Source organism: Ursus americanus, chromosome 24 (assembly GCF_024610735.1).
Source record: "Ursus americanus isolate L20-20 chromosome 24, mUrsAme1.1.p, whole genome shotgun sequence".
NCBI classification, from domain to species: Eukaryota; Metazoa; Chordata; class Mammalia; order Carnivora; family Ursidae; genus Ursus; species Ursus americanus.
Window position 1 is genome coordinate 47,651,924 of NC_142150.1, and position 22,560 is coordinate 47,674,483.

The 22,560-nt window shown below is 54.1% G+C and overlaps 1 protein-coding gene and 1 pseudogene across 3 annotated transcripts in view; both read left to right on the forward strand.

Annotated features, from left to right (window-relative positions):
• Positions 1–10,216, forward strand: part of BET1L (Bet1 golgi vesicular membrane trafficking protein like) — a 24,373-nt gene extending 14,157 nt beyond the window's left edge. The window contains exons 5-7 of one of the 3 annotated variants that reach the window (XR_015721498.1): positions 2,777–2,888; positions 4,112–4,217; positions 9,383–10,216. Coding sequence is in view for 2 of the 3 variants with exons in the window: in XM_045770848.2 (XP_045626804.1) it covers positions 2,777–2,888; positions 4,112–4,148 (149 nt within the window). In the remaining variant the exon portion in view is untranslated. Of the gene's footprint in view, positions 1–2,776; positions 2,889–4,111; positions 4,237–9,382 lie in introns of those variants that run through there. The other 2 variants (XM_045770849.1, XM_045770848.2) reach the window with 2 other exon arrangements.
• Positions 7,121–18,694, forward strand: LOC123775530 (histo-blood group ABO system transferase-like; annotated as a pseudogene).
• The last annotated feature ends 3,866 nt before the right edge of the window (positions 18,695–22,560 follow it).

A 22,560-nucleotide genomic window follows, 5' to 3' on the forward strand; every position in this document is an offset into this window, starting at 1 on the left:
GCTTCCGGGTTTCCGGGGTGGGTGTCCTCACATCCTTCGAGATAGCTACTTGTCACAGTGCCAGTCTCGTCTTACCTTCTGGGCCTCGGCTCTTGTTTCACTGAGGAACGGAAGAAATCAGAAGGAAAACTACGCACAGTCACAAGACCACATCCACCAGCGTGGCTTCCTTCACAGGCATATACATTTGTGTGTTCTCGCGCTGTGTGAGAGGACCCGTGTTCACACACACACCGACGGCAACGCTCTTCCTGTCGCTTCTCCCCAGGGAGGCCTCTGCTGCCTCTTTCTGCAACATCAGGGCTGTATCCCTCTGCGTCACCCTTGTCAGCATACGCTGATGCCGTAACGCGGCCCGACTTCAAGCAAAACACAAGTGCCCCTTGACACTGGTGAGGGAGGCCTCCCCTTGGCTCTGCAGACTCTCGCCACGCCACTGTGTCTTCTTTGGTGCCCCAGGAGCCGCCCGGCCTGCTGTTTTCTGGTTGGGTTTGGCTAACTATGAGGAACCAATACGCTCGGCACCTATTAACTCTTTAGGGATGGATCTTTATTTGATGGAAAATTATATTCAAAACATTCTCCCAAAAAAGCCCACATTCTATTGATTCTCAAGGTGTTTGGTTACAATTTTCACAGATGTGCACATACCAAGATAATATTTGTTAATTGTGGAATTCATTATTGCGATCTGCAGACCCTTCGTTGCTCTAGTTTTTGAACATTTATTTGTGTCCTATGACCTTGTGTGTCCTAATGAAGGTGAGTGGTATTCTGTTCTTGCACAGAAATATTAAGCTCATTAAATATTGAAGATCTCAGACAATTTGTCAGACTGTCTGAGTCATGGTGTTAATGAGGTGGGGCCACCATGGGTTTCCTTCTTGCAGAGACACTCGGAGCTCCTCTGTAGTCAAACATTCTAAGCTAGACTCCTCCCCTGATAACCATCGTATCTAAAAATCCATCAGAATTTCCTTATGATGAGCTCCCATACGATACTCAATAAAGAATAATCCTGAGTTTAATACATCAGTTGTCATGCAAGCCTCCATGTTACTGCCTCTCTAAGCACACTGCTTGGCTCAGCTGACGTTTCTCAGGAAAGGCACGGTCAGTAAAGAAGGCAGGGTGTCGACTGAGGTCCTGGTGCCAGCTCGTCTCTCTGGGAGGCCGCTCTGGAGCCCTATCCTCATTGAGGCTGTGCCATCAGGACACACGACACAAAACTCAGTCTCCAAACTACACTGACTGGCAATGTAGCTGTGCACGGTTTCTGTACGTTTCAGACCTAACGGTTTTCCTGGCAACGACACCACCACTGTGTTCAAATCACACATATGCATGTCTTCCAAAACGGGACTCATCGGCAGAAAAGGATTCTGGTGGCCTCACTCATTCCGAGTGGACGTCCTCTTCCTTTACCAGCTCCTCGGTACAGTGAGCAGTGGCGTCTTTGGAACGTCGTGCTGGACGAAGCCCTGTCTCTGCCGCAGACACGCCCGATATTTCCCAGCCACAACTGGAGCTTCAAGCCTGTGGCACAGCCTTCCGTGAGCACGTCAGCAGTTGTAGGTACGGTCTGATCTTAGCAACCCGAGGTGCCGCTTTGTCGAAAGCCTGCAGAGTATGGAAGTTCACATATGTGACATACTGAAAATCTGGTTCCGTCAGCTTCTAAGCTCAACGCACTTTCTTTCCGGCAGTTTCTTGGGTTTTGCACTTACTCTGTTTGGTAGTCTCAACGTCTCATCAGCTAGTCTCTCGCTGCAAATAGCTCGCAGAAGTTTCAGCCTTTTGCCGTTAACTGACACAGAACCAAGTAAACAAGGGAGTATTCTTCCAAGTTCACAGAACATGAACTCTGTCTTCATCTCCTTGTCATCATGGTGTTTACTGATACTGCCCCATTCAGAAGAGCAGCCCCTCTTCTTAACAATGGAAATCTCAGGGAAGAGTGCTTTCCTAAGTCAGTGCTAAACTATGAATTTAAAAACAGGGGGTGCCTGGGTGGCTCAGTCGGTGAAGCGTCTGCCTTCAGGTCAGCTCGGTTCATGATCCCGGGGTCCTGGGATCGAGCCCCATGTCAGGCTCTCTGCGGGGAGTCTGCTTCTCCCTCTTACTCTCCTTCTGTGCTCTTTCTCTCTCTCATAAATAAAACCAAAAAAAAAAAAAAAAAAAAACAAAACTAGATTAGGTTAGGGTTAGGGTCAGAGTTAGGGTTAGGAATTAGGCTTAGGGTTTGTGTTCATGGGGGCGCTGAATGTGTGCCTTGGCCAAGGTCTTCATTCAAAATCCTCCTGCTCTGGTGCCATTCCGGTCTTCCAAATGGCACGATTTCCCTTCTGTGTTTCTGGCTGAGTCTTCTGGTGTTGGTCAGGTGTCCCAAATCCTCTGTTCTCAGACCTAGGCTTTGGGCAAGTGTAGTGTCAGAGCCATGGCTAGGGTTAGGGTTAGAATCCTGGAGCTTGGAGGGTCCAATCTGCCAACAGAGTGGAAACCTCCTTGGAGGGCAGAGTTGAGGGCGAGGATGAGATTGAGGGTCAGGGTTAGGGTTTGTGTTCAGGTGGGCGCTGAATTTGTGTGTTAGGGTTAGGGCTGGGAGCGTAGGGACCTAAGAGTCTGGGGTGGGGGGTCGGGGGGGATTGGAGTGGCTGGGGCCCTAGGGACTGGGTCGGGGGCCGTGGGGACGGGGACTGGAGGGTCCAGGTGTGTGCGGTGGGGATGGTGGCTTGGGTCGGTGGATGTGCAGAGTCAAGGCCCTTCTTGCTCCTAGAACCAGGTGGCCCGATTCAGAGTGGACAAGGAGGACAAGCCGGTGACCTACGAGGAGGTGCACGGGCCGCACTACATTGCCCACTGCAAGGGCCGGCTGTCGCTGCACACAGGTGAGGGGCCGTGGTGTGGGGCGCCCTGCAGTTGAAGTTCTCAGCCGTGGCTATCACACAAACACCAGATAAACACATGCGAGGGGCTTGATTCAACTCCTCCGTATTCAAGGTTTTCATTTGCAGATTTCATATTCGGGAATCACTGTGGGACGTGGGCGAGCAGCCATCCCCCACACCCTTCCCTGCGGAGGGCACTGCCTTCTTGTTTCTGCTCAGATTGTAAAGGAGTGTTCTTTTCGAGATCCACTAGTGCCCCATGTTTACAGTTTTGTGCTTTTTGTCGGTGACTTCGCTGCCTTAAAATGGCCCTAATGCTGGAGTGTGAGGCACCAGAAGGGTGTGACGTACACTGGGGAGAAAGTGCGTGTTAGGTGAGCTTCCTTCAGGCACGAGGTACAGTGCTGCTGGCAGAGCTCAGCGCTCAGCGGCAATGTGTATCAAACAAGGGGTCTTTAAGCAGAAACACACATGAAACAAGGTTATATATTGATGTGTCTTAACCCAGGGCATGCGGAAACCTAACTCCTTATATCCCCTAGGAGCGAGGGGTGAGTGTCCCTCATTGTCCATGGTGACGTCATAGAACATAACTACTGGGAACTAGTGAGAATCAGCTGTGTTTTGTTCTGTATGAGGCTTCTCAACCTGGGTGTTTTGAGATCCATCTGTCTAGAGACCTTAAAATACAGATTCTTGTCCCCCACCCTTTTCAGGTTCTGGTTCTAAGGTCTGGGGATGGGAGCGGAGGCTCTTCACGCACACTGTGCGAGCTGTGGGAGTTTCAGGATCCGGGGATCTGGGGATGGGAGCGGAGGCTCTTCACGCACACTGTGTGAGCTGTGGGAGTTTCAGGATCCGGGGACCTGGGGATGGGAGTGGAGGCTCTGCTGTGGGAGTTTCAGCATCTACACTGAGGATCCACTGGTTGAGGCCATGGCCCTGGTCGGTGAGAAAGCTCGTGTCCCTAGTCTCAGAAGTAGCTGGTGGCCTCATCTCTCTGGGCCAAAGGATGGCCAGTGCTTCTATAAGTGGTCCAGAAAAAGTGGGAAAGGGCTAGACAGGAAAGGATCATCTGAGTTCTATGCCCTGCTAAGGCCTCAGTCTTCCCTTGTGTAAAACCAGGATAATTGAGAATACCTACTTCACAGGATTTGTTTGCGAATGTAATGAAATAATGTACTTTGAACTTCAAAGTGTTGTTCTTTTTATTCCACCTGTAGAAGAAGAGAGAAGCAGCCAGGGTGGGGGCGGAATTGAGTGCCCAGTGCTCTTGGATGTTACCTCTGGAGTTTCTGCTGAGTCTTCGAGGTGCCCTTCTCCTTTCAGGTAACCTGTACGGGGAGGACCATGCTGCAGAGCAAATGGTGGAGGATGTTTTCCTTCAAAAGTTCATGCTGGGCACCTTCCCAGTGTGTCTGGCCGACCCGCAGATCCTAAAGCGCCGGGCTCACCAGTTGGAGGTCTCTGCCCTGGTCCTGAGGCAGCTGCCTGCACACAAGTTCCACTTGCTGGTGGGCTACAATGAGACTCTGCTGTCCCCCTGTTACAAACGTCCCGTCTGTCTGCACCTCCAGACTGTGCCCTCCAAGGTCGTGTATAAGTACACCTGAGACAGTTTTTTGCATCAGGCTCTAGCCTGGGAAGGACAGAAACGTGTGGGAAAGGAGTGAAGTAGAATGAGGAAATACATCCCCTCACTGTCTCACGAGGATTCCTTTTCAAAGCTGCTGTTGAATAAGTAGACCTTCCGTGCTGTCTTGCCCCTTGGTTTGTCTTTCCTCCTTAGAGAAGAGAACTAGAGTAGGGTTTCTTCGAGGGTGCTCCAAGGCTCCCAAAAGGCTGCCAGTTGTTTGAGCCTTGGGTAATAGCAACAGTGCAATGAGTGTCTTGTCACCTTATCAGGAACTTTACCTGGAGTTCTTTGCTTTCTCTCAGAGTGGAAAAATCCGTTTTTGGTCATTATAAAATAATCAACATTAATTTTTAAAATTTGAAACAGTATGGACATGTGTCAAGTCAACCATGAAAGACTCTTGTAATTCTTCCACGGAGAGAACTACTGCGAACAGTTTATTTCCAGATGTACTTTTTCCCTCCAGAAATACCTTAGGGGATACTCGTTGCTTATGAAACAAGCTTTCGATTGAGCACTACTCTGTGCCACAGATGTTCTGAGCGCTTGGAGCCCATCGGCGTACAGAACATTCTGTTCCAAGGGCGCTGCCTTGGTGACAGGTGCATGCCCGTGGAGTGGGCAGGGAGGGCTAGGCAGCACCGACGACTCCAAGAGGTGAGGGAGCTAGACCTCCAGCCCAGCGCGCGAGAGCGTTTCAGGAGGTGGTGCCTGCCCAAGCTGCACCTGGCGCTGGGGGGTGCAGCAGGGACGCTGACCAACCCCCCGCTGACACTGCTCTTGACCCTCACCTTGACCATGACCCTGCACACTTAACCCTGAGCCTCAGCCTCACACACCCTAATCCCATCCCTGACCTTGACTTGTTCCTTCATCCTGTAAAACCTTGCTCATTCAATGTTTATAGACCATTTTATAGATTATTTAAAGTGTGACTTTGTTGAATTTTTTTAAAAAACAAACTAATTCTTTTAAACTGTTGAAAGTATAATTTGTTTTTAAAATTCTCGGAGTTGGTGTTAGGGAGAGCAGATGAAGGCCCAGGGGGCCCGGAAAAGGCTGTTACTATTGAATAACCTGGGAAACAAGTATGACTGATATTCCACTTATTTTCAGAAAGAATTTGTGTCAGTTAACAGGACCGAAGCCACACAAAATAGTGCAGTTCAGAGGAAAACAAAACAAGAATCAGAGAAAGAGCCACACCCAGGGGCAAAGAACACAGACCGCGGAGGCTGAGCTCGGGCTGATTTGCAGGCTGTAGATCGTCTGGAGCTAGAACGCCCCCAATGCCCCTGGGGTCGCGGGTCAGGCAGAGCGCATACGCTGATGCTGCACTGTAGTAACCAGTGACGAGTCTCCTGGTCACTTCCTCCACGAGACACCCGGAGCCCCGACTACTCCGGCCGGCTGCTCGGAACCCCCATTCCTCTTTCTGAGCGCTGTTTGCGCTAATGTGTACTCACTGTTGCCCCCGTGTGGCCACTCTCCAGATTGCACGTGGCGGAGGGTGTTTCAACCTGTCAAATTCAAGGGAGAGTAAGATAGAATAAGTTTGGTCCCTGGATCCCCTAACTCCTAAAAACCATCAAGTAATTTATGAGCCGTATTCTAAATCAGAATATATCTTAACTAGATATTAGGGTTTGGGTCAAGTTGCATGCATTAATTATGTGAAGCTTTTTGTATGTCAATCGTACCTCTATAAAGTGTATTCTTAGAAAATAAAATGGGAGAGAATATAGTCACTCAAAGCACTGAGCACCTTACCTGTCTCAGTAAATATGTAAATAAACATAATTATTGTTTAGCCTTAGCTGAGGACCGGGAGCTTGTCCTACGGGTACTTGGCAGGTGGCCTCTGTGGCCAGCTGCCCATCTCCCTGCTGCACCCACACCCAGCTCAGCACATCCTCTGCTACTCTCAAGAGCAGCCCACACGGAGGGACCAGGTCCAGCTGTGGCTCCCTCCTGTCAGGCATGGCTTGCTTCCGACAGGTAGAGAAGGTGGCCACTCGTGGACACGTGACATTTTCTTTTGGTTACTTGCTATCTGCCTCCCCTTTCTGTCACCGTGGTCCTTAACCTTCACCTTCTGTGAGAACCTGGGTTTTCAGGGTTCTGTTGACATGTCAAAGTGTGCAGATCTGTGTTGCCTTTGTTCCCTGTCCTTGGGTCTGGAGATAAAGGTGAGAAAAGTCATCATACTGTGAAAGCAACAAAAATACATACTAAGTGTGCTCAGCCCTCAGTAGCTCAGACTTGAAGGAAATGGGAAACTGCATACCTCATGTCACACACACCCAGCTTTAGGGACTCATATAAGCATGTACAATGAAATCATACTGAAGGAAATCTCATCACTGACCTTTTGCCTTGCAGCAGACAGTTTGGTGTGAAAGTCCCTAAGAAAACGTGTTTTTTAGAGTGTAAATGTAAAGTATGTCTCGTGGGTAGGATCCGTTTCTTCTCAGTGAAGGTGAGATGAGCAGATTCCAGCTGTACTTCCTTCACCACCATCAGGGGTGTGTGTGGGGAACCCCAGAGGTCTGGCCAGCTTGGAGGGGCTTACAGCCTTTGGTCTCTCACTGCAAGGATGGTGGGCATCCCTGGTGGTGGTCTGGGTCTGGCCAGGCCTGAGGTGAGTGAGGCAGAGGGTGGGAGGTTGGTGACACAGTTTTGCCCAGAGCTGTCCTGGTGGATGGTGGTACAGGGGGAACAGAGGGCCAGAGCAGACCTGGGTGATCCCAAGGTGCTGGCTGAAGTCTGGGGCCAGGACAGCAGTTGCTTTTTCCTGGTGCCTGTTCAACTCTTCGGTGACACCACCCTCTCCGGCCCTGTCATTTCCAGTCTGGCCAATGTGCGGTCACACTGACACATGTAACCACACAAAGATATAACTGTGACCATCCTCCTGGAGCGTTCCCGGTCCCCCTGCCCCCTGCTCGGCCAACCCTGCACACCCCCAGTCCTCCTGAGCATCCCCTGTAGTGACACAGCTGCAATTATCACCCTGGAGCATTCCCGGTCCCCCTGCCCCTACTCTGCCGACCCTGCACACCCCCAGTCCTCCTGAGCACCCCCTGTAGTGGCATTTTCACACCATGCTGTCATTCGTTGTCTCTCGGTCTGTCCTTTCTGCTGGGAGTACTCGCAGCTGCCTGGCTGGATGACAGGTAGGTGAATGGTTTTGGGATCTTTTGTCCTGGAACAGCAGGCATCCTTCAAAACCCTGATGGGCAGGGTGAGTCTCTGTCCCTCTGTGTGCCCCCAGCCTCGGTGGAGCATGGTGCCCAGGACGAGGGATTTGAGAGTCCTCCCACATGAAGTTTGTTCTGTGAGTTGGATTCCTTCTGATATCATTACGTAACCACATAACGTGGCCGTTACTGTGAGACAGAAAGCCTGCTACTGTATTGTATTCTACTTGCATACCGTGGCTAGCAAACAGTGAACATGCACTCACACTCACACGCTCACACTCACACCTCCGTCTCTGAGCATCACTACCATGTAAACCACAGTGAATTCCCACTGCATTGTAGACATGCACACGTGCCGTTAAAGGTATAAACAGAGGGGGATGGATATGGAGGTCTGGCTAAAATGATGGAAGTCCTTGCCTATGGGCATAAAGAAATGAGATTTTACCCAGAAGGCACTACGTTCTATTCAAAGGCGTGACGTGTTTTATCATCTTTAGAACAGGGATCGGCACAGAGTTTTCTGTGACGTCTTCTGTAAAGATTTTCTGTTAGGTGTTGCAATCCATGTGGTCTCTCGGACAACGACCCCACTCTCGCATTGTGGCTCGAAAGTAGCCACAGACCGCACATAACTAATGTGTGTGGCTGTGTTCCAGCCACGCTTTGTTTACAGAATACAGGGGGAGGTCACGTTTGGTCCATGGGTGGTAGTTGCCCACACCCCAGATTTGCAACCTGATGGACGATGGGTGAGAGGGCTCTTGTTTTCAAATGGCAGAGTGGGCATACACCGGGAGGTCCCTGCCTGACCCCGGCCCCTAAAAAGGATGATAGCGAGATTGGCCAACAAGTAACACTTCAGGAATTCCCCCGTATTTATCTGTATGCCTGGAGCTTCCCACGAGAAGTTTGCGTTGAATTATATTTAGGTATTGTTTTGCTGAATATGTCCCCATTGCCTGGCGGGTATATCTTCCGGGTTATATGCCTCTCAGGCGGTCACCTTGTTCAGGCCCAGACCGTGAGGACATTTATGGATCTTGTGAGTCAGTGGAGGACTTAGTAAGTGTGGGCTTCAGGTCAAGTTTGATTCAGCCCTCAGCAGTGTTTTCGAGCACCTGGCTTCCTGGGCCCTCTGGGGCGCGGGCACTGGCCATGCCTCGGATGCTTCTGCAGTCGTGATGGAGAAGCCCCTGGCCTGGGTGGTCCACGGGAAGCTTTGCTCTGCAAGGCCGAGACCCGAGTTTCCTGTCACCTCATTGGCTGGGACCAGGTCACATGCCCATGGATGAGCCAATCGCTGGAGCCAGGGAGTGGGACAGTGGAGACTGGCACAGGTTGTTAGGTCCTGTGTTGTAATGACTTCTCTAATTGCCATGGTGGCAATGTCTTTTGAGATGCATTTGTTGATAAAACGAGTATTGATTTCTGGTAGTGAGTGAGTCCAAGGTGCTGGCTTAGTACCTAGCACCTCAGTCCCGGCACCTCGGTACTACTGTACTAATCTGCAGAGACAGTGGCTGAGAATGAGCAAAGTTGATGGAAACGGGTCTGGAATGCACAAGGTAATGGTGTGTGTGTGTGGGGGGGGGCTGGGGTTATGGGGATTGAGGATAATAGCTCTGGCCAACCTGTATCTCCAATTTACCTAGGTTCAAGAAGCTGCGAGGAATCCGTGGTGGTTCACCGTCAATAATTTTGCAGATGAAGAATATGCCTTTTGCGTGGAGTATGGCAAGACTTGTTCCAAGTATTTTCTAGTTGGTACAGACGTCGGGGAGAGCGGCACCCTCCATCTGCTGGGATAGGCGTGAGAGGCTGAGTGCTCTCAAGAAGGTGTCTGGCTTTCTCAGGACTCACTGTGAGTCTGCACACAGGACTGACGAGGAGAGTTAAAGGTTTTGTTCTAAGGTTGGAGCATTGGAAGAATGTGGTGCACCTCGTAATCCTGGGAAGAGGACAGATCTGGAGTCCACTGTGGGGTTGCTTCGTGAGAGCGGTGGTGCTCTGCAGTGTCCAGCTAACGAGATGTCTGTCCTTTATTAAGTCGTGGGTGTGGTTTCTGTGACTTTGTCCTAACGGCTGGGGTTTCCAAGGAGTGGGATTTTTTACATCGCTGTAATATTTGGTCCCCCGAGAGTGGGCAAGTCCCGTTCTGCTGCTGAGAAGTGTGTCTCTAGCGGTTGGAGTGTGTATTACAGGCCTACAGGTAAATGGTGGGGTGGTTACAGTGGTCAGCAGGCTGTTGTTCTTGATGATTTTTATGGGTGAATTCCGTATGATGAGATGTTAGATCTTATTAATAGGTATCCTCATTAAGTGCCCATAAAGAGTGTCTTTCTGAGTTTAATAATAGATATATTTTTATCACTACTAATAGCCCTCCTTGTACTTGGTATTCCAATGAGCAGTGCATTACAATGTTGCCTGCATTTTATCCGTGTATTGATGAAGCTTTGGGTATGGAAAATGTTGGGAATGCTTCCACAAATGCACACTGGCACATCCAAATAATTATTAGTAAAATTTTATTTTTGACAACAAAATAGGAAGTATCCTCCTGTGATTCTTATTTTAAACCAGGGGAAGGGGCCCTCTTTTGGTACTGGTAATGAGTACCATAGTCCTTCCTAGGGAACATTATCAGATTCTACTGGGAACTTGGTCTTGGTTATTGTGGAAGAACCAGGATGGACAAATTATTTGTCTCCTGTTTCATTTTCCATGAACATTTCCACAATATTTGGTTTCACACCTCTACTATTGTGAAATCATCCCAAATTTGGCACCGGCTGGCCCTTCTCTGCCAAGGGTATGTTTGAGCCAAGAAAAATGCAGCTTCTGGGTGACTGGGAGACTCTAGGATCAGAATGCTGTCAGTAGGCAGTTTCTGTGATCTGAGATTCTGAACCAGCTCCTGACACCCAGACTAAATAGATTTCAGATTTATAAACTTCAGATAGAAATTTTGTATCCATGATGACAACCGAAGACTATATGTAATCCCTAAACCTAACCCTAACCCCTAAATTTAACCCTAAAACTTAATGTGACCCTAAACCCCAAACTAGAACCCTGAATACCAAACTTGAAATTGAACCCCACAACCGAACTCTGAACCCAAACCCTGAGTCCAAGCCCTGAACCCTGAACTCAAACCCTAAACCAGAACTCTGAGTCATGAGCCCTGGACCCAAATCCTAGCCAGAACCCAAATTTCAAATTTGACCCTGAACTTTAACCCCTAAGCCCTAAGTCTTAAATCCTAAACCCTAAATCATAAGCCTAAGCCCTAAACTCTAACTCTAACCATTACCCTCACCCTGGTCCTAAACCCAAACCCTGATCTAGAGCTCTGACCCAAACCTGAACCTGAACCCAAACCCAAACCCTTAACCACACTTTGTTTATGCATTCACCATTGATGGACATTTGCATGATTTCTACCTTTTGATTATTGTGAACATTGTTAGGGTCGGGGGTTAGGGTTAGGGTCTTGGATTGGGGTCAGGGCCAGGCTTGAGATCAAGTTCAGGTCAGAGTGTGGGTCTGCTTCAGGGTCAGGGCCAGGGTCATGTTCAGTGCCACTGGTTGGGTCAGGGACTATTGTCATTCCATATTGTTTCCAATTAATTGTTCCTTAACTATTTTTGTAGAAGTTGGGGGATATTGGGCTCCATTCTGCTTGAATTTCCAAAATTAAATGGACTCAGCTGGACCCAGGGAGGGAGCAGGTGCTTCCACTGAACGGTGAGCTCACCTAGTCCTGCACTGCCTCCACCGCCTGCAGAGGGCGCAGGACCCCCGCTCCCACCCGCAGCCGGGCATGCGCAGACCTGTGACGGGAGCCTGGCCTCAGGACCAGCTGTGTAGGCTTCGGGAGGTCTTGGGTCCGCGCCCACGCTGACAGGACCCGCTGTGGAGCACGTGGGGTTGTGTCCATGCTGACAGGAGTCCGGCCTCCTCAGGACCCGCCGTGGAGGATGTGGGTCCGTGTCCACGCTGACAGGACCCGCTGTGGAGCACGTGGGGCCGCGTCCACACCACAGGAGCTGCTGTGGAGGATGTGGGGCCATGTCCACACCCATAGGACCCGGGTCTCCTCAGGACCCGCCGCGGGAGGAGAAGATGAGGAGAAGCCGTCTGAGCGGGGACTGCCGAGGGCTCCGTGCTCACAGGAGCCCGCGGAGGCAGGGCGCGCAGTGTAGACGGTGGGGTTTCCGTGGTTTGTGTGCGGTGCCGTGGGGTCGCTGGCGGGGCTGTGCGCGGGGCTGTGGGGTCTCCCCTCCCTGGGCTCGGATCCGCTGGGCTGGTCCGCGGGTCCGTGTTTACGCGCACACGGATCCGGTTCTGGGGGCTCCGCAGGCGGTCTGCAGTCAGGGAGCCTCCGGCCGCCCACCCGGTGCTCGTGCTCCCCCCGCCTCGGCCCCGCAGGGTCCTCCCCGCGTCCACACCCGGTCCGGGCTGTCGGTTCGGCGTCTGGAGGTTCGGTAGCGACGGCGCGCGCTCTGCAGACACACGGCTGTGGGGAGAGCAGGTGTTCTCACGGCGTCGGTTCTTCCCGAGCGCAGAGTGTCTTCCGGTCTCCGCGTGTCTCCCTCAAGGTCTGTTGTCGGTGTCTCCGGGTGTCCGAGGGCAGGGCTGTCCGTCTCCCTCGACGTCTGTCGTCGGTGTCTCCGGGTGTCCGTCTGTCGTCGGTGTCTCCGGGTGTCCGTCTGTCGTCGGTGTCTTACGGGTGTCCGAGGACAGGGCCGTCCATCTCCCTCGATGTCTGTCGTCGGTGTCTCCGGGTGTCCGTCTGTCGTCGGTGTCTCCGGGTGTCCATCTGTCGTCGGTGTCTTACGGGTGTCCGAGGGCAGGGCTGTCCGTCTCCCTCGACGTCTGTCGTCGGTGTCTCCGGGTGTCCGTCTGTCGTCGGTGTCTCCGGGTGTCCGTCTGTTGTCGGTGTCTTACGGGTGTCCGAGGACAGGGCTGTCCGTCTCCCTCGACGTCTGTCGTCGGTGTCTCCGGGTCTCCCTCTGTCGTCGGTGTCTTACGGGTGTCCGAGGACAGGGCCGTCCGTCTCCCTCGATGTCTGTCGTCGGTGTCTCCGGGTGTCCGTCTGTCGTCGGTGTCTTACGGGTGTCCGAGGACAGGGCCGTCCGTCTCCCTCGATGTCTGTCGTCGGTGTCTCTGGGTGTCCGTCTGTCGTCGGTGTCTTACGGGTGTCCGAGGACAGGGCCGTCCGTCTCCCTCGATGTCTGTCGTCGGTGTCTCCGGGTGTCCGTCTGTCGTCGGTGTCTCCGGGTGTCCGTCTGTTGTCGGTGTCTTACGGGTGTCCGAGGACAGGGCTGTCTGCCTCCCTCGACGTCTGTCGTCGGTGTCTCCGGGTGTCCGTCTGTCGGCGGTGTCTTACGGGCGTCCGAGGGCAGGGCTGTCCGTCTCCCTCGACGTCTGTCGTCGGTGTCTCCGGGTCTCCCTCTGTCGTCGGTGTCTCCGGGTGTCCGTCTGTCGTCGGTGTCTTATGGGTGTCCGAGGACAGGGCTGTCCGTCTCCCTCGATGTCTGTCGTCGGTGTCTCCGGGTGTCCGTCTGTCGTCGGTGTCTCCGGGTGTCCGTCTGTCGTCGGTGTCTTACGGGTGTCCGAGGACAGGGCTGTCCGTCTCCCTCGATGTCTGTCGTCGGTGTCTCCGGGTGTCCGTCTGTCGTCGGTGTCTTACGGGTGTCCGAGGACAGGGCCGTCCGTCTCCCTCGATGTCTGTCGTCGGTGTCTCCGGGTGTCCGTCTGTCGTCGGTGTCTCCGGGTGTCCGTCTGTTGTCGGTGTCTTACGGGTGTCCGAGGACAGGGCTGTCTGCCTCCCTCGACGTCTGTCGTCGGTGTCTCCGGGTGTCCGTCTGTCGGCGGTGTCTTACGGGCGTCCGAGGGCAGGGCTGTCCGTCTCCCTCGACGTCTGTCGTCGGTGTCTCCGGGTCTCCCTCTGTCGTCGGTGTCTCCGGGTGTCCGTCTGTCATCGGTGTCTTATGGGTGTCCGAGGACAGGGCTGTCCGTCTCCCTCGATGTCTGTCGTCGGTGTCTCCGGGTGTCCGTCTGTCGTCGGTGTCTCCGGGTGTCCGTCTGTCGTCGGTGTCTTACGGGTGTCCGAGGACAGGGCTGTCCGTCTCCCTCGATGTCTGTCGTCGGTGTCTCCGGGTGTCCGTCTGTCGTCGGTGTCTTACGGGTGTCCGAGGACAGGGCCGTCCGTCTCCCTCGATGTCTGTCGTCGGTGTCTCTGGGTGTCCGTCTGTCGTCGGTGTCTTACGGGTGTCCGAGGACAGGGCCGTCCGTCTCCCTCGATGTCTGTCGTCGGTGTCTCCGGGTGTCCGTCTGTCGTCGGTGTCTCCGGGTGTCCGTCTGTTGTCGGTGTCTTACGGGTGTCCGAGGACAGGGCTGTCTGCCTCCCTCGACGTCTGTCGTCGGTGTCTCCGGGTGTCCGTCTGTCGGCGGTGTCTTACGGGCGTCCGAGGGCAGGGCTGTCCGTCTCCCTCGACGTCTGTCGTCGGTGTCTCCGGGTCTCCCTCTGTCGTCGGTGTCTCCGGGTGTCCGTCTGTCGTCGGTGTCTTATGGGTGTCCGAGGACAGGGCTGTCCGTCTCCCTCGATGTCTGTCGTCGGTGTCTCCGGGTGTCCGTCTGTCGTCGGTGTCTCCGGGTGTCCGTCTGTCGTCGGTGTCTTACGGGTGTCCGAGGACAGGGCTGTCCGTCTCCCTCGATGTCTGTCGTCGGTGTCTCCGGGTGTCCGTCTGTCATCAGTGTCTTACGGGTGTCCGAGGACAGGGCTGTCTGCCTCCCTCGACGTCTGTCGTCGGTGTCTCCGGGTGTCCGTCTGTCGTCGGTGTCTTACGGGTGTCCGAGGGCAGGGCTGTCCGTCTCCCTCGACGTCTGTCGTCGGTGTCTCCGGGTCTCCCTCTGTCGTCGGTGTCTTACGGGTGTCCGAGGACAGGGCTGTCCGTCTCCCTGGATGTCTGTCGTCGGTCTCTCCCGGGTGTCCGTCTGTTGTTGGTGTCTAACGGGTGTCCGAGGTCAGGGCTGTCCGTCTCCCTCCATGTCTGTCGTCGGTCTCTCCCGGGTGTCCGAGGACAGGGCTGTCCCTCTCCCTCGACGTCTGTCGTCGGTGTCTCACAGGTGTCCGAAAGCAGGGCTGTCCCCTGTTCAGTATTTCATGGAGGAGGAGGAGGAAGTTGGGAAGGTTGTTCTGGAGAAAAGCGGGGTTTGGGGTGATGGAGGGTTCTCACCCACTGAGCTGCAGGGGTGGTGACTTCTTGGAGGAGGTAAAACCCGCGTCTTCCCCTTTGGGTGAAGTGACACAGGCCCAGTTTGGGGCCTGTGACTGATGAGTCTCTGCTGTGGAGCTTCAACGTGGGGTCTGTAATGGACAGGTGTTCCTGTGACTGACACTGAGCGGTTGGCTCCCCCGCCCACCCCCCTTCTGGCGACCCTAGTCCACTTGACTGAGCCTTCCCTTCATGCATTTTCACAGTTCTAACCAGTTTTTGGTGGAGTGAGTGGAAAATTCGAATTCCATATCCCGCTGCTTCTCCTGAACCCAAGACACAGGGGCCCCCGATGTCATCCTCCCACGAGTCTCTTGCTAACGTGTGGCCTCCTACCCTGGTGAGTGGCCTCTCCGCGGTGGGTGAACCCGGTCTGGGAGGACTTGGCCTCCATCAGGAAGCTTGATGTGGTCTCAGCTCCTGTGACCTGGTGCTGACCTGGTTGTTTGGAAGAGTACTTGACTCTGTGGTGATTTCAAGGTGCAGTGAACCTGTCACAGCGGCACAAATACGCTGTATCTCCACACTCGGACTCCCCAGCTGTCGTTTCTTTACCACACGGGATACTTCAGTGCGTTTTACCCCGAACAGGGACACGCTCCCGCGGAACCACCACATAGCCCTGAACGAGGAAATCACCGCGGTTTCCATATTATAATCCAGACCACAGGCCCACTTGAACTGTCTCCACCTGCCCCACTGTCTGAAATGTCCTGCTCCATTCGGATCCAGTTTTCTTCTTCCGGAACTGCTCCCGAGACTTTCCCATATTTGCACAACCCTGATGGATTTAGGAGCACAGATGGCTCCAATCTGGGTGGCCTGTCTGGATGGCTTATGTCGCTTGGGCTGTTTTCAGTGTCCGTCCACGTGGTGACATGTATCAGTCCTTCATTTTTTCACTGTGACTAAACATAGTAACATTTACCACTTAAAACTTTTCAGGTTCACAGTTGTCTGGCCTTAGCTGAGTTCACACGGTGGTACATCATTCTCTAGAACTTTTTCTTTCTCCCCGAGGGAGACTGTATGCATGAAACACCAACTCCCCATTCCCCTTTCCTCTCAGCCCTGCAGCCACGTTCAACTTTCTGTCTCTAGATACCTCATACAGGTGGAATCACACAGTATCTACCCTTCTGTGAAAGCCAGCATCCTGTCCTTGTTGCCGATTTCGGAGTAGAGCTGTCAATCTTCAGACTTGAGCATGGTGTTTGCTATAGATTTATTGAAAAAAATTACCCCTTTTTCCTGTTTTCAGGAGTGTTTATATCAGCAACAGCCATTGGATTTTGGTTAGAACCTTTTCTGCATCAATTAATATGACCACATGTTTTTATTCAAAAATTTATTGCGGTATAACATTGCTTGGTTTCACTATATTGAACAATCTTTGAGATGTTTGTGAAGAGACACTTATGATGTACAATATATTTAAGAGCTCTTGGTTTTGCAATTTCTCTGATCAGGCTTCTTACATCTATTTTAAGACAGGTGTAGGAATGTATTTGCTGATTTTGTGATGATTTCATTGGGGTTGGTATTAGTGGTTAGCATTGGTGTTACGGGTTGTTAGGGTTATGGTTGGGTTAGGGTTAGGGTTAGGGGTCTCCCTGTCCTCTTACGCACAGAGCCCATTCTCCTCCAGTAACCAGAGTGATCTTTTCAACACAAAACCTTTGGGCCTCTCTGTGGTCTGCTCCCCTCCTGCCCATCCTCTCCAGCCTCACTCCTCCCACCACGGCCTGCCCCTCTGTGGGCCACCCAGAGGTATGATTGTCCCTCGTGTGCCTCAGGCCTGAGTCCAAGCCTTTGCATTCACTGTGCCCTCTGCCATGAGCACTCTTCTCTCCCCCTGCTTCATGTTTGGCTTGTTTCCCCGTTGGCTGGGCCCCAAATTGCCCCCTGATAACCTGACTCATGTCTGCTGGTTGAACGTGCCTGTCCACTATTTAAATGTAGTGCCCGCCTTCCTGATGTGAGCAATTTGCTAACCTGCCCGTGATGGGGCAGGTGTAAGGACGTAGCCTTAGTGTCTGCATAAAAAATCAGTCTCAGAGGGGCTCACCAAACTTGCCTGATGATGGGGGAGCTGCTGTCCCCATGGTGGGGAGAAGGTAGTCCCCTCAAAGGGGGACCAGCCATGTGAGGTGGTTGGACAAGACTCCCAACTTCTTCTCTGGGGAGATGTAGACCTGGACCTGGAAGCTTACACCCTTGGATTCAAGGCTGGGGCCTAAGCAAGCTCCTTCTTCTTCCAGAGGTCCTCTTTCCCCTTCCCTGACCATGGGCTGGACCTGATTCCTGACCTGGGGAAGTTTGAGGGTGACCCCTCCTAGGAATACCAGGGGTACTGAGGACCTTGTCAGCAGGATGCCCAGTAGCCTTGAAGGGAGGACCCTACAGGAGGTGGAGACAGCTCTGTGGGGGCCGGTGACATCCCACTCAAAATAAAATGGGGCTGGTGGCCGGGCCTGCTGGTTCTACCCAGACTGTAGGGCATAGAAACAAGGGCTGTGCCCCAAGGTGCTCTGCTCCTGGCAGGTGGGGACAGGACCTGGGGGTTTGCCCAGGAGCTCAGCACAGGGGGAGTGTTCCTGGCTCCAGCATGCTAGAGCCCATGTGGGGCTGCATGGGCTTCCAAGCTCTTAAGCCTTAGGCACCCCTTTGTAAGATGGGGTGCTGACGGCCCCCATCTCTGGGAGCAGAAGGTAGGGAGGCCCCACGGGCAGACTCACTCAGGAGAGGCCAGGAGAGTGGCTGTTGCTTAAAGCAGCCCAGGCACTGACCCCTTGAAGAAGGTACACGTGTCCATGGCCCTCAGCTTTGGGGTCCTGCTGCCAGCCTCTGGCAGTGACCCTCCTCTCACCCTGTCTCCTGTCCACATAGCTATGTGGTCTTCCTGGAGCTAGTCCTGCAGATGGCGAAGAAGCACTTCATGGTGGGACACAGGGTCACCTACTAGGTCTTCACTGACCAGCTGGCTGCTGTGCCCCATGTGCCCCTCTGTGAGGGCCGGAGGGCGGTGGTCCTTATGGTGGACACAGTGTCACCTAGTACGTCTTCAGCGATCAGCCAGCTGCCATACCCATGTGCCCCTCCATGAGGGCCAGTGGGTGGTGGTCCTCAAGGTCCGCGGTGCCTCATGGTGGACACAGGGTCACCTAGTACGTCTTCACGAACCACCAGCTGCTGGGCCTCTGTGCCCCTCTGGGAAGGCCGGAGGGTGGTGGTCCTTGAGGTCTGCAGTGCCCCGCTCTGGCAGGATGTGTCCATGCAGCACATGGCGATGATCAGCTGCTTCTGTGAGCAGCGCTTCCTCTGTGAGGTGGACGACCTGGTGTGCGCGGATGTGGACATGAAGTTCCGTGACCATGTGGGTGTAGAGATCCTGTCCCCCCCTTTGTCACTTTGTACCCCAGTTTCTACTGGGTGGCCAATGAGAACTTAAGCTACCCCCGCCGGCCGCAGTCCCAGGCCCACATCCCCAGGCACTAGGGCAACTTTTACTATATGGGGGCCTTTTTGGGGGGGTCAGTGGTGGAGGTTCACTGACTGACATTGGCCTGTCACCAGGCAATGGGGGTCGACCTGGCCAATGGGATGGAGGCTATGTGGCCGGACGAGAGCCACCTGAACCACAAGCCCACCAAGCCCCGGAGGCCACATGGGACCTGAGGCTGCTGGGCTGCCCTCCCCCACCCGGGTCATGAAGATGCTGAGATTCGGGCAGTGCCCAAGAATCACCAGGGCATCCAGAACACATGAGGGGCTCGCCCCGTCTCCGTCAGGGTGGCCTCTCTGAGCGGAGCCATAAGAGCACATTCCTTCTTCTGTCCCCTCAACTGTGGAGTCCAGCACTGCCCGCTCGGGCATGTCCAGGGCCCCTAGCTGCCCCCATGCACAGGAGGCCTGCCTGGGGCACAAGTTCCTTTCTTTGTGGTCAGTGCATTTCGATCATTTCTGGGTCATTTGCAGCTGCGAACGGCTCCAGTTTTATGTCGAATGTTTTTCTGTGTCAATGCTGAGCACCCATCTTTAAAAAGAACAATTGAGGGAAAAGGTTTTCTCCCTGGTTCTAAACAGACATCGCCTGGTGGGCTGGGAGCGGCCCTGCAGCAGCCTTGGAGCCAGAACGGGCCCTGGCTGGGTCTTCCTCCCAGTCCCTGCACCTCGCGGCAGCCATGGGCCTTCAGGGTCAGGGGTGCGCCGAGCCACCTCTCAGACCCCCAGTCCCCTGACCACCAGAGGCTGTGACCGCTAGCACGGCCTCCAGGAGCATGGAGCCCTCTGGGTTATTTCTGGTTCCTGCCTTGGTTTTAAATGGCTATTTCTGTGCTGGTGTTTGTGACATGTGGGCACTGGCTCTGTCTGGATGCGCGTCCTGTTGGGATCCCTCAGTGCCCACTGGAGGGTTTGCACTTGTGGACTCTCTCTGCACTATGTGTTAGCAAGCATTCACTGAGTGCCTCCTGTGAGCTCGGTCACCAACAAGGGGCAGAGCGTGAGAGCGAGAACCAAGATACAGGATCCCTGCTCCAGGGCCCTCCTGGGGCTCGCGATGGCCCCGTCCTCCTGACTCACTACCTTCCTATTGTGGTGTAGTGGACATACGACTGATACCGTTAAGCACGTTTCAGGGTACAATTCAGTGGCAATACGTACATTCACTGCTCTGCACCTGCAACCTCCATCCATCGCCACAACTTCATTGTCATCCCAAACTGAACCTCTACCCACGAGACCCTAACCCCCATTCCCCCTCCCCAGCCTCGGCACCCAGCAGCTCCTTCCACCTCTGTGAATTGGAGTGCTCTCCGTCCCTCACGAGTGGGGTCGTCCAGTATCTGTCCTTTAGGGACTGGCTTATTTCACGTAACACAGTGGCCTAAGGTCTGTCCCCATGAGCCTGGACCTGACCCACTTTTCCCCCAAAGGAGTGGCTCCGCCCTCTCCTGTCTAAGCTGAGCCTCCTCTGCTCCCCTCTGCTCCCCTCATCTTCCTTCTCAGCCTGAAGATGATCCCAGCCAATCTGCAGCTTTGAAGACCTGTTCAGTCCGGATGCTGGACACACCCCCCCGGGGCCTTGGGCCTCATCTACCCCATCTGTCCATGTCAGGTGCCTGCCCCCCCCGCAGCTGGCCACCTGCACCTTCCACAGGTGTCCCCATCTCAGAAGAGGGAAACACCAAGTACAGACCCTTGGAGACCTCAGTGACTTCTTGCTTACCACCAACTGTAGTGAGGTGGCTACTGGAGGGCATTCGATGTCCTAAACATTTAAAGGTGTATGTGAGTCTCTGCTGCCCAGGGCAACGGGTAACATTTGGGGCAAACAGAAACCAAGCAGATTCACTGGAAGAAAGGCTGAGTGATGAGGAGCGTTAGGGAATAGGGCCTGGAAGCTCTGACTGTCCCCACCTGACGTTCAGATGCTCCCCAGTTCCTCCTGTGCCTCTGGTGTCTTCCTGGAACCCTGACCTGGCTGTTTTCAGACAGCTCGCCCAGTGGTACCCTCACTTTATGGGGGGGGGAGGTTTGCTGAAATCCACAGTGTGTCCTGCTGCCCCACCTGGATCACATCGTCTGGGCCATCTGAGGACCCAAGGCTGTGGGTCTGTGGCCTGGAGGGATTCTGAGCAGAGCTGGTGGGATGGGAGGGCTGCAAGGCACAGAGACAGGTTTCCAGAAAGCTACAAAGCTACCTTCCTACAGTTTTTGAATCAAAGCCTTGAGATCTTTAAAATGCCAGCACTGTTACAGCATGGGCCAGAAAAACAAATGTCCCTGTGCACCCAGCACCACCTAAACTATTGGCCATTTCTTGTCACTTGAGCTGAGTACAAAAGATTGGGAATGGGGGCTTGAGGGAGGGGTCCTGGGCCAGACTTTGTGTTTCGGGGACAAAGGCCATCCAATCTCGTGCTGGCCCTGGGGCAGGGGCCTGTGTGGAGACCCCAGCTGCAGCCACTGCTGTCTGCTGATGCCCCCTCAGCCCTCCCCAGTGCACCTGCTGCTGGGGGAGCGCCTGCCCCTTCCTCCCTGCGGAGGGCTCTCTCCTGCACCAGCGGTGCCTCCCCCCTGCAAGTCAACTGCCAGCCTGCAGCCTGGGAGTGTGGATACCCTGATGGCCTCCAGTCCTGGGGACAGAGCCAGTGCATGTGAGACCTGGTCTCCCAGCAGGCTTGAGCACCCAGGCCGCCATGGTGCTTGTTCTCCTTCTGCAGGCTCACTATGCCATGCCCTCTCTCAGGCCCCCTGGGCCCAAGTCCTCCTCTGCTTGGGAACCACCCTCGGCCCATTCTCTACACGCTGGGACTGGGAGTGGGTCATCTGGACCTTCTAGACTCGCGATTCAGTGCCCGTGACATGGGCACAGTCCGGCCTCACAGACTGCTCAGAGGAGACCCAGCGCAGGAAGATGTAGCCCGCTGTAAGGGGAGATGCCAAGTGACCCAGAGTGAGCACACAGGACTTGCACAAAGCACGGGGCTCGTGGGGCCCAGCACAGGATGCGGGCACCTAGCCACAGGTCACGGGAAATCCCGGTGAGGGTGGCCCTGGTGGGGAGGCCACAGAAGGGTTCCAGAAGAGGCAGGCAACAAGGAAGACAACAGGACAGAGCTTCCCAAGGAGGTTGATGGAAGAATCAGAGGATTGCAGAGGCCTTGGGAAGACTTGGAGGCCCTGGAGATGTTGGCTGAATCGCTGTCATTTGGTCAGAAAAGGTGTGTCACAAACCCCCATCAACACTGGATGATTTACTCTTCGTTGGCTGTAGGAATCAATACGTACCTGCCATGAGAACTCACATTGCGTTAAGTCTAGGACATACTTACTTTTCAGGACTAGATTTTTCTAGAGGAAGTGATAAGCATGGGTCTCTCCATTCTTTTCTTTGTGCAACTGGTCTCTGTTTTCAGGAGCAGATTCCTGGTGCTCATCACCCCTGCTCACTCTGAGGACTGGCCCCTGTCACCACCCACAGTGGATGTGACTGCATGGGTTGGGGGGTGCTCACTGATGAAGCCCCGGTGCTCAGTACACAGCAGGGCCCCCAGATCCTCTGCTGAATGAGGGAGGGCCTGAGGGAGGATGGGAGTGAGGGAAAGAGGGAGGGAGGGAGGATGGAAGGGGTGGAGGGGAAGGAAAGAGGCGGGGGGAATGAATGACGGAGTGAATAAATGATGTAGGGAGGGAGGGAGTGAAACCATGGAAGTAGGGTCCCTACATCAGGAGCCATTATTTGGGGTGAGGTCCGAGGGCATCGTAGCCCGGGCCCTGGATGGTGGCTTAGGGCACGTCCAACTGTCCTCCCAGTGCTGACCATCCTTCTCCTCGGACCTGCTGTCATCCTGGATCCTCTCCACCTCCTCATCAGACAATTCTGAATGTTCCCAGGAGCAGGGTGGCAGGAGGGGAGTCTCAGGAGGGGCTTCCCAGATCTTGTGCCCCAGAGGAAGCTGTGACAGTAGCTATAGGGCATCCTTTCATGAGGACTGGGACCGAGGATCCCATCCATCTCCTTGGGCATTAGCGTTGGT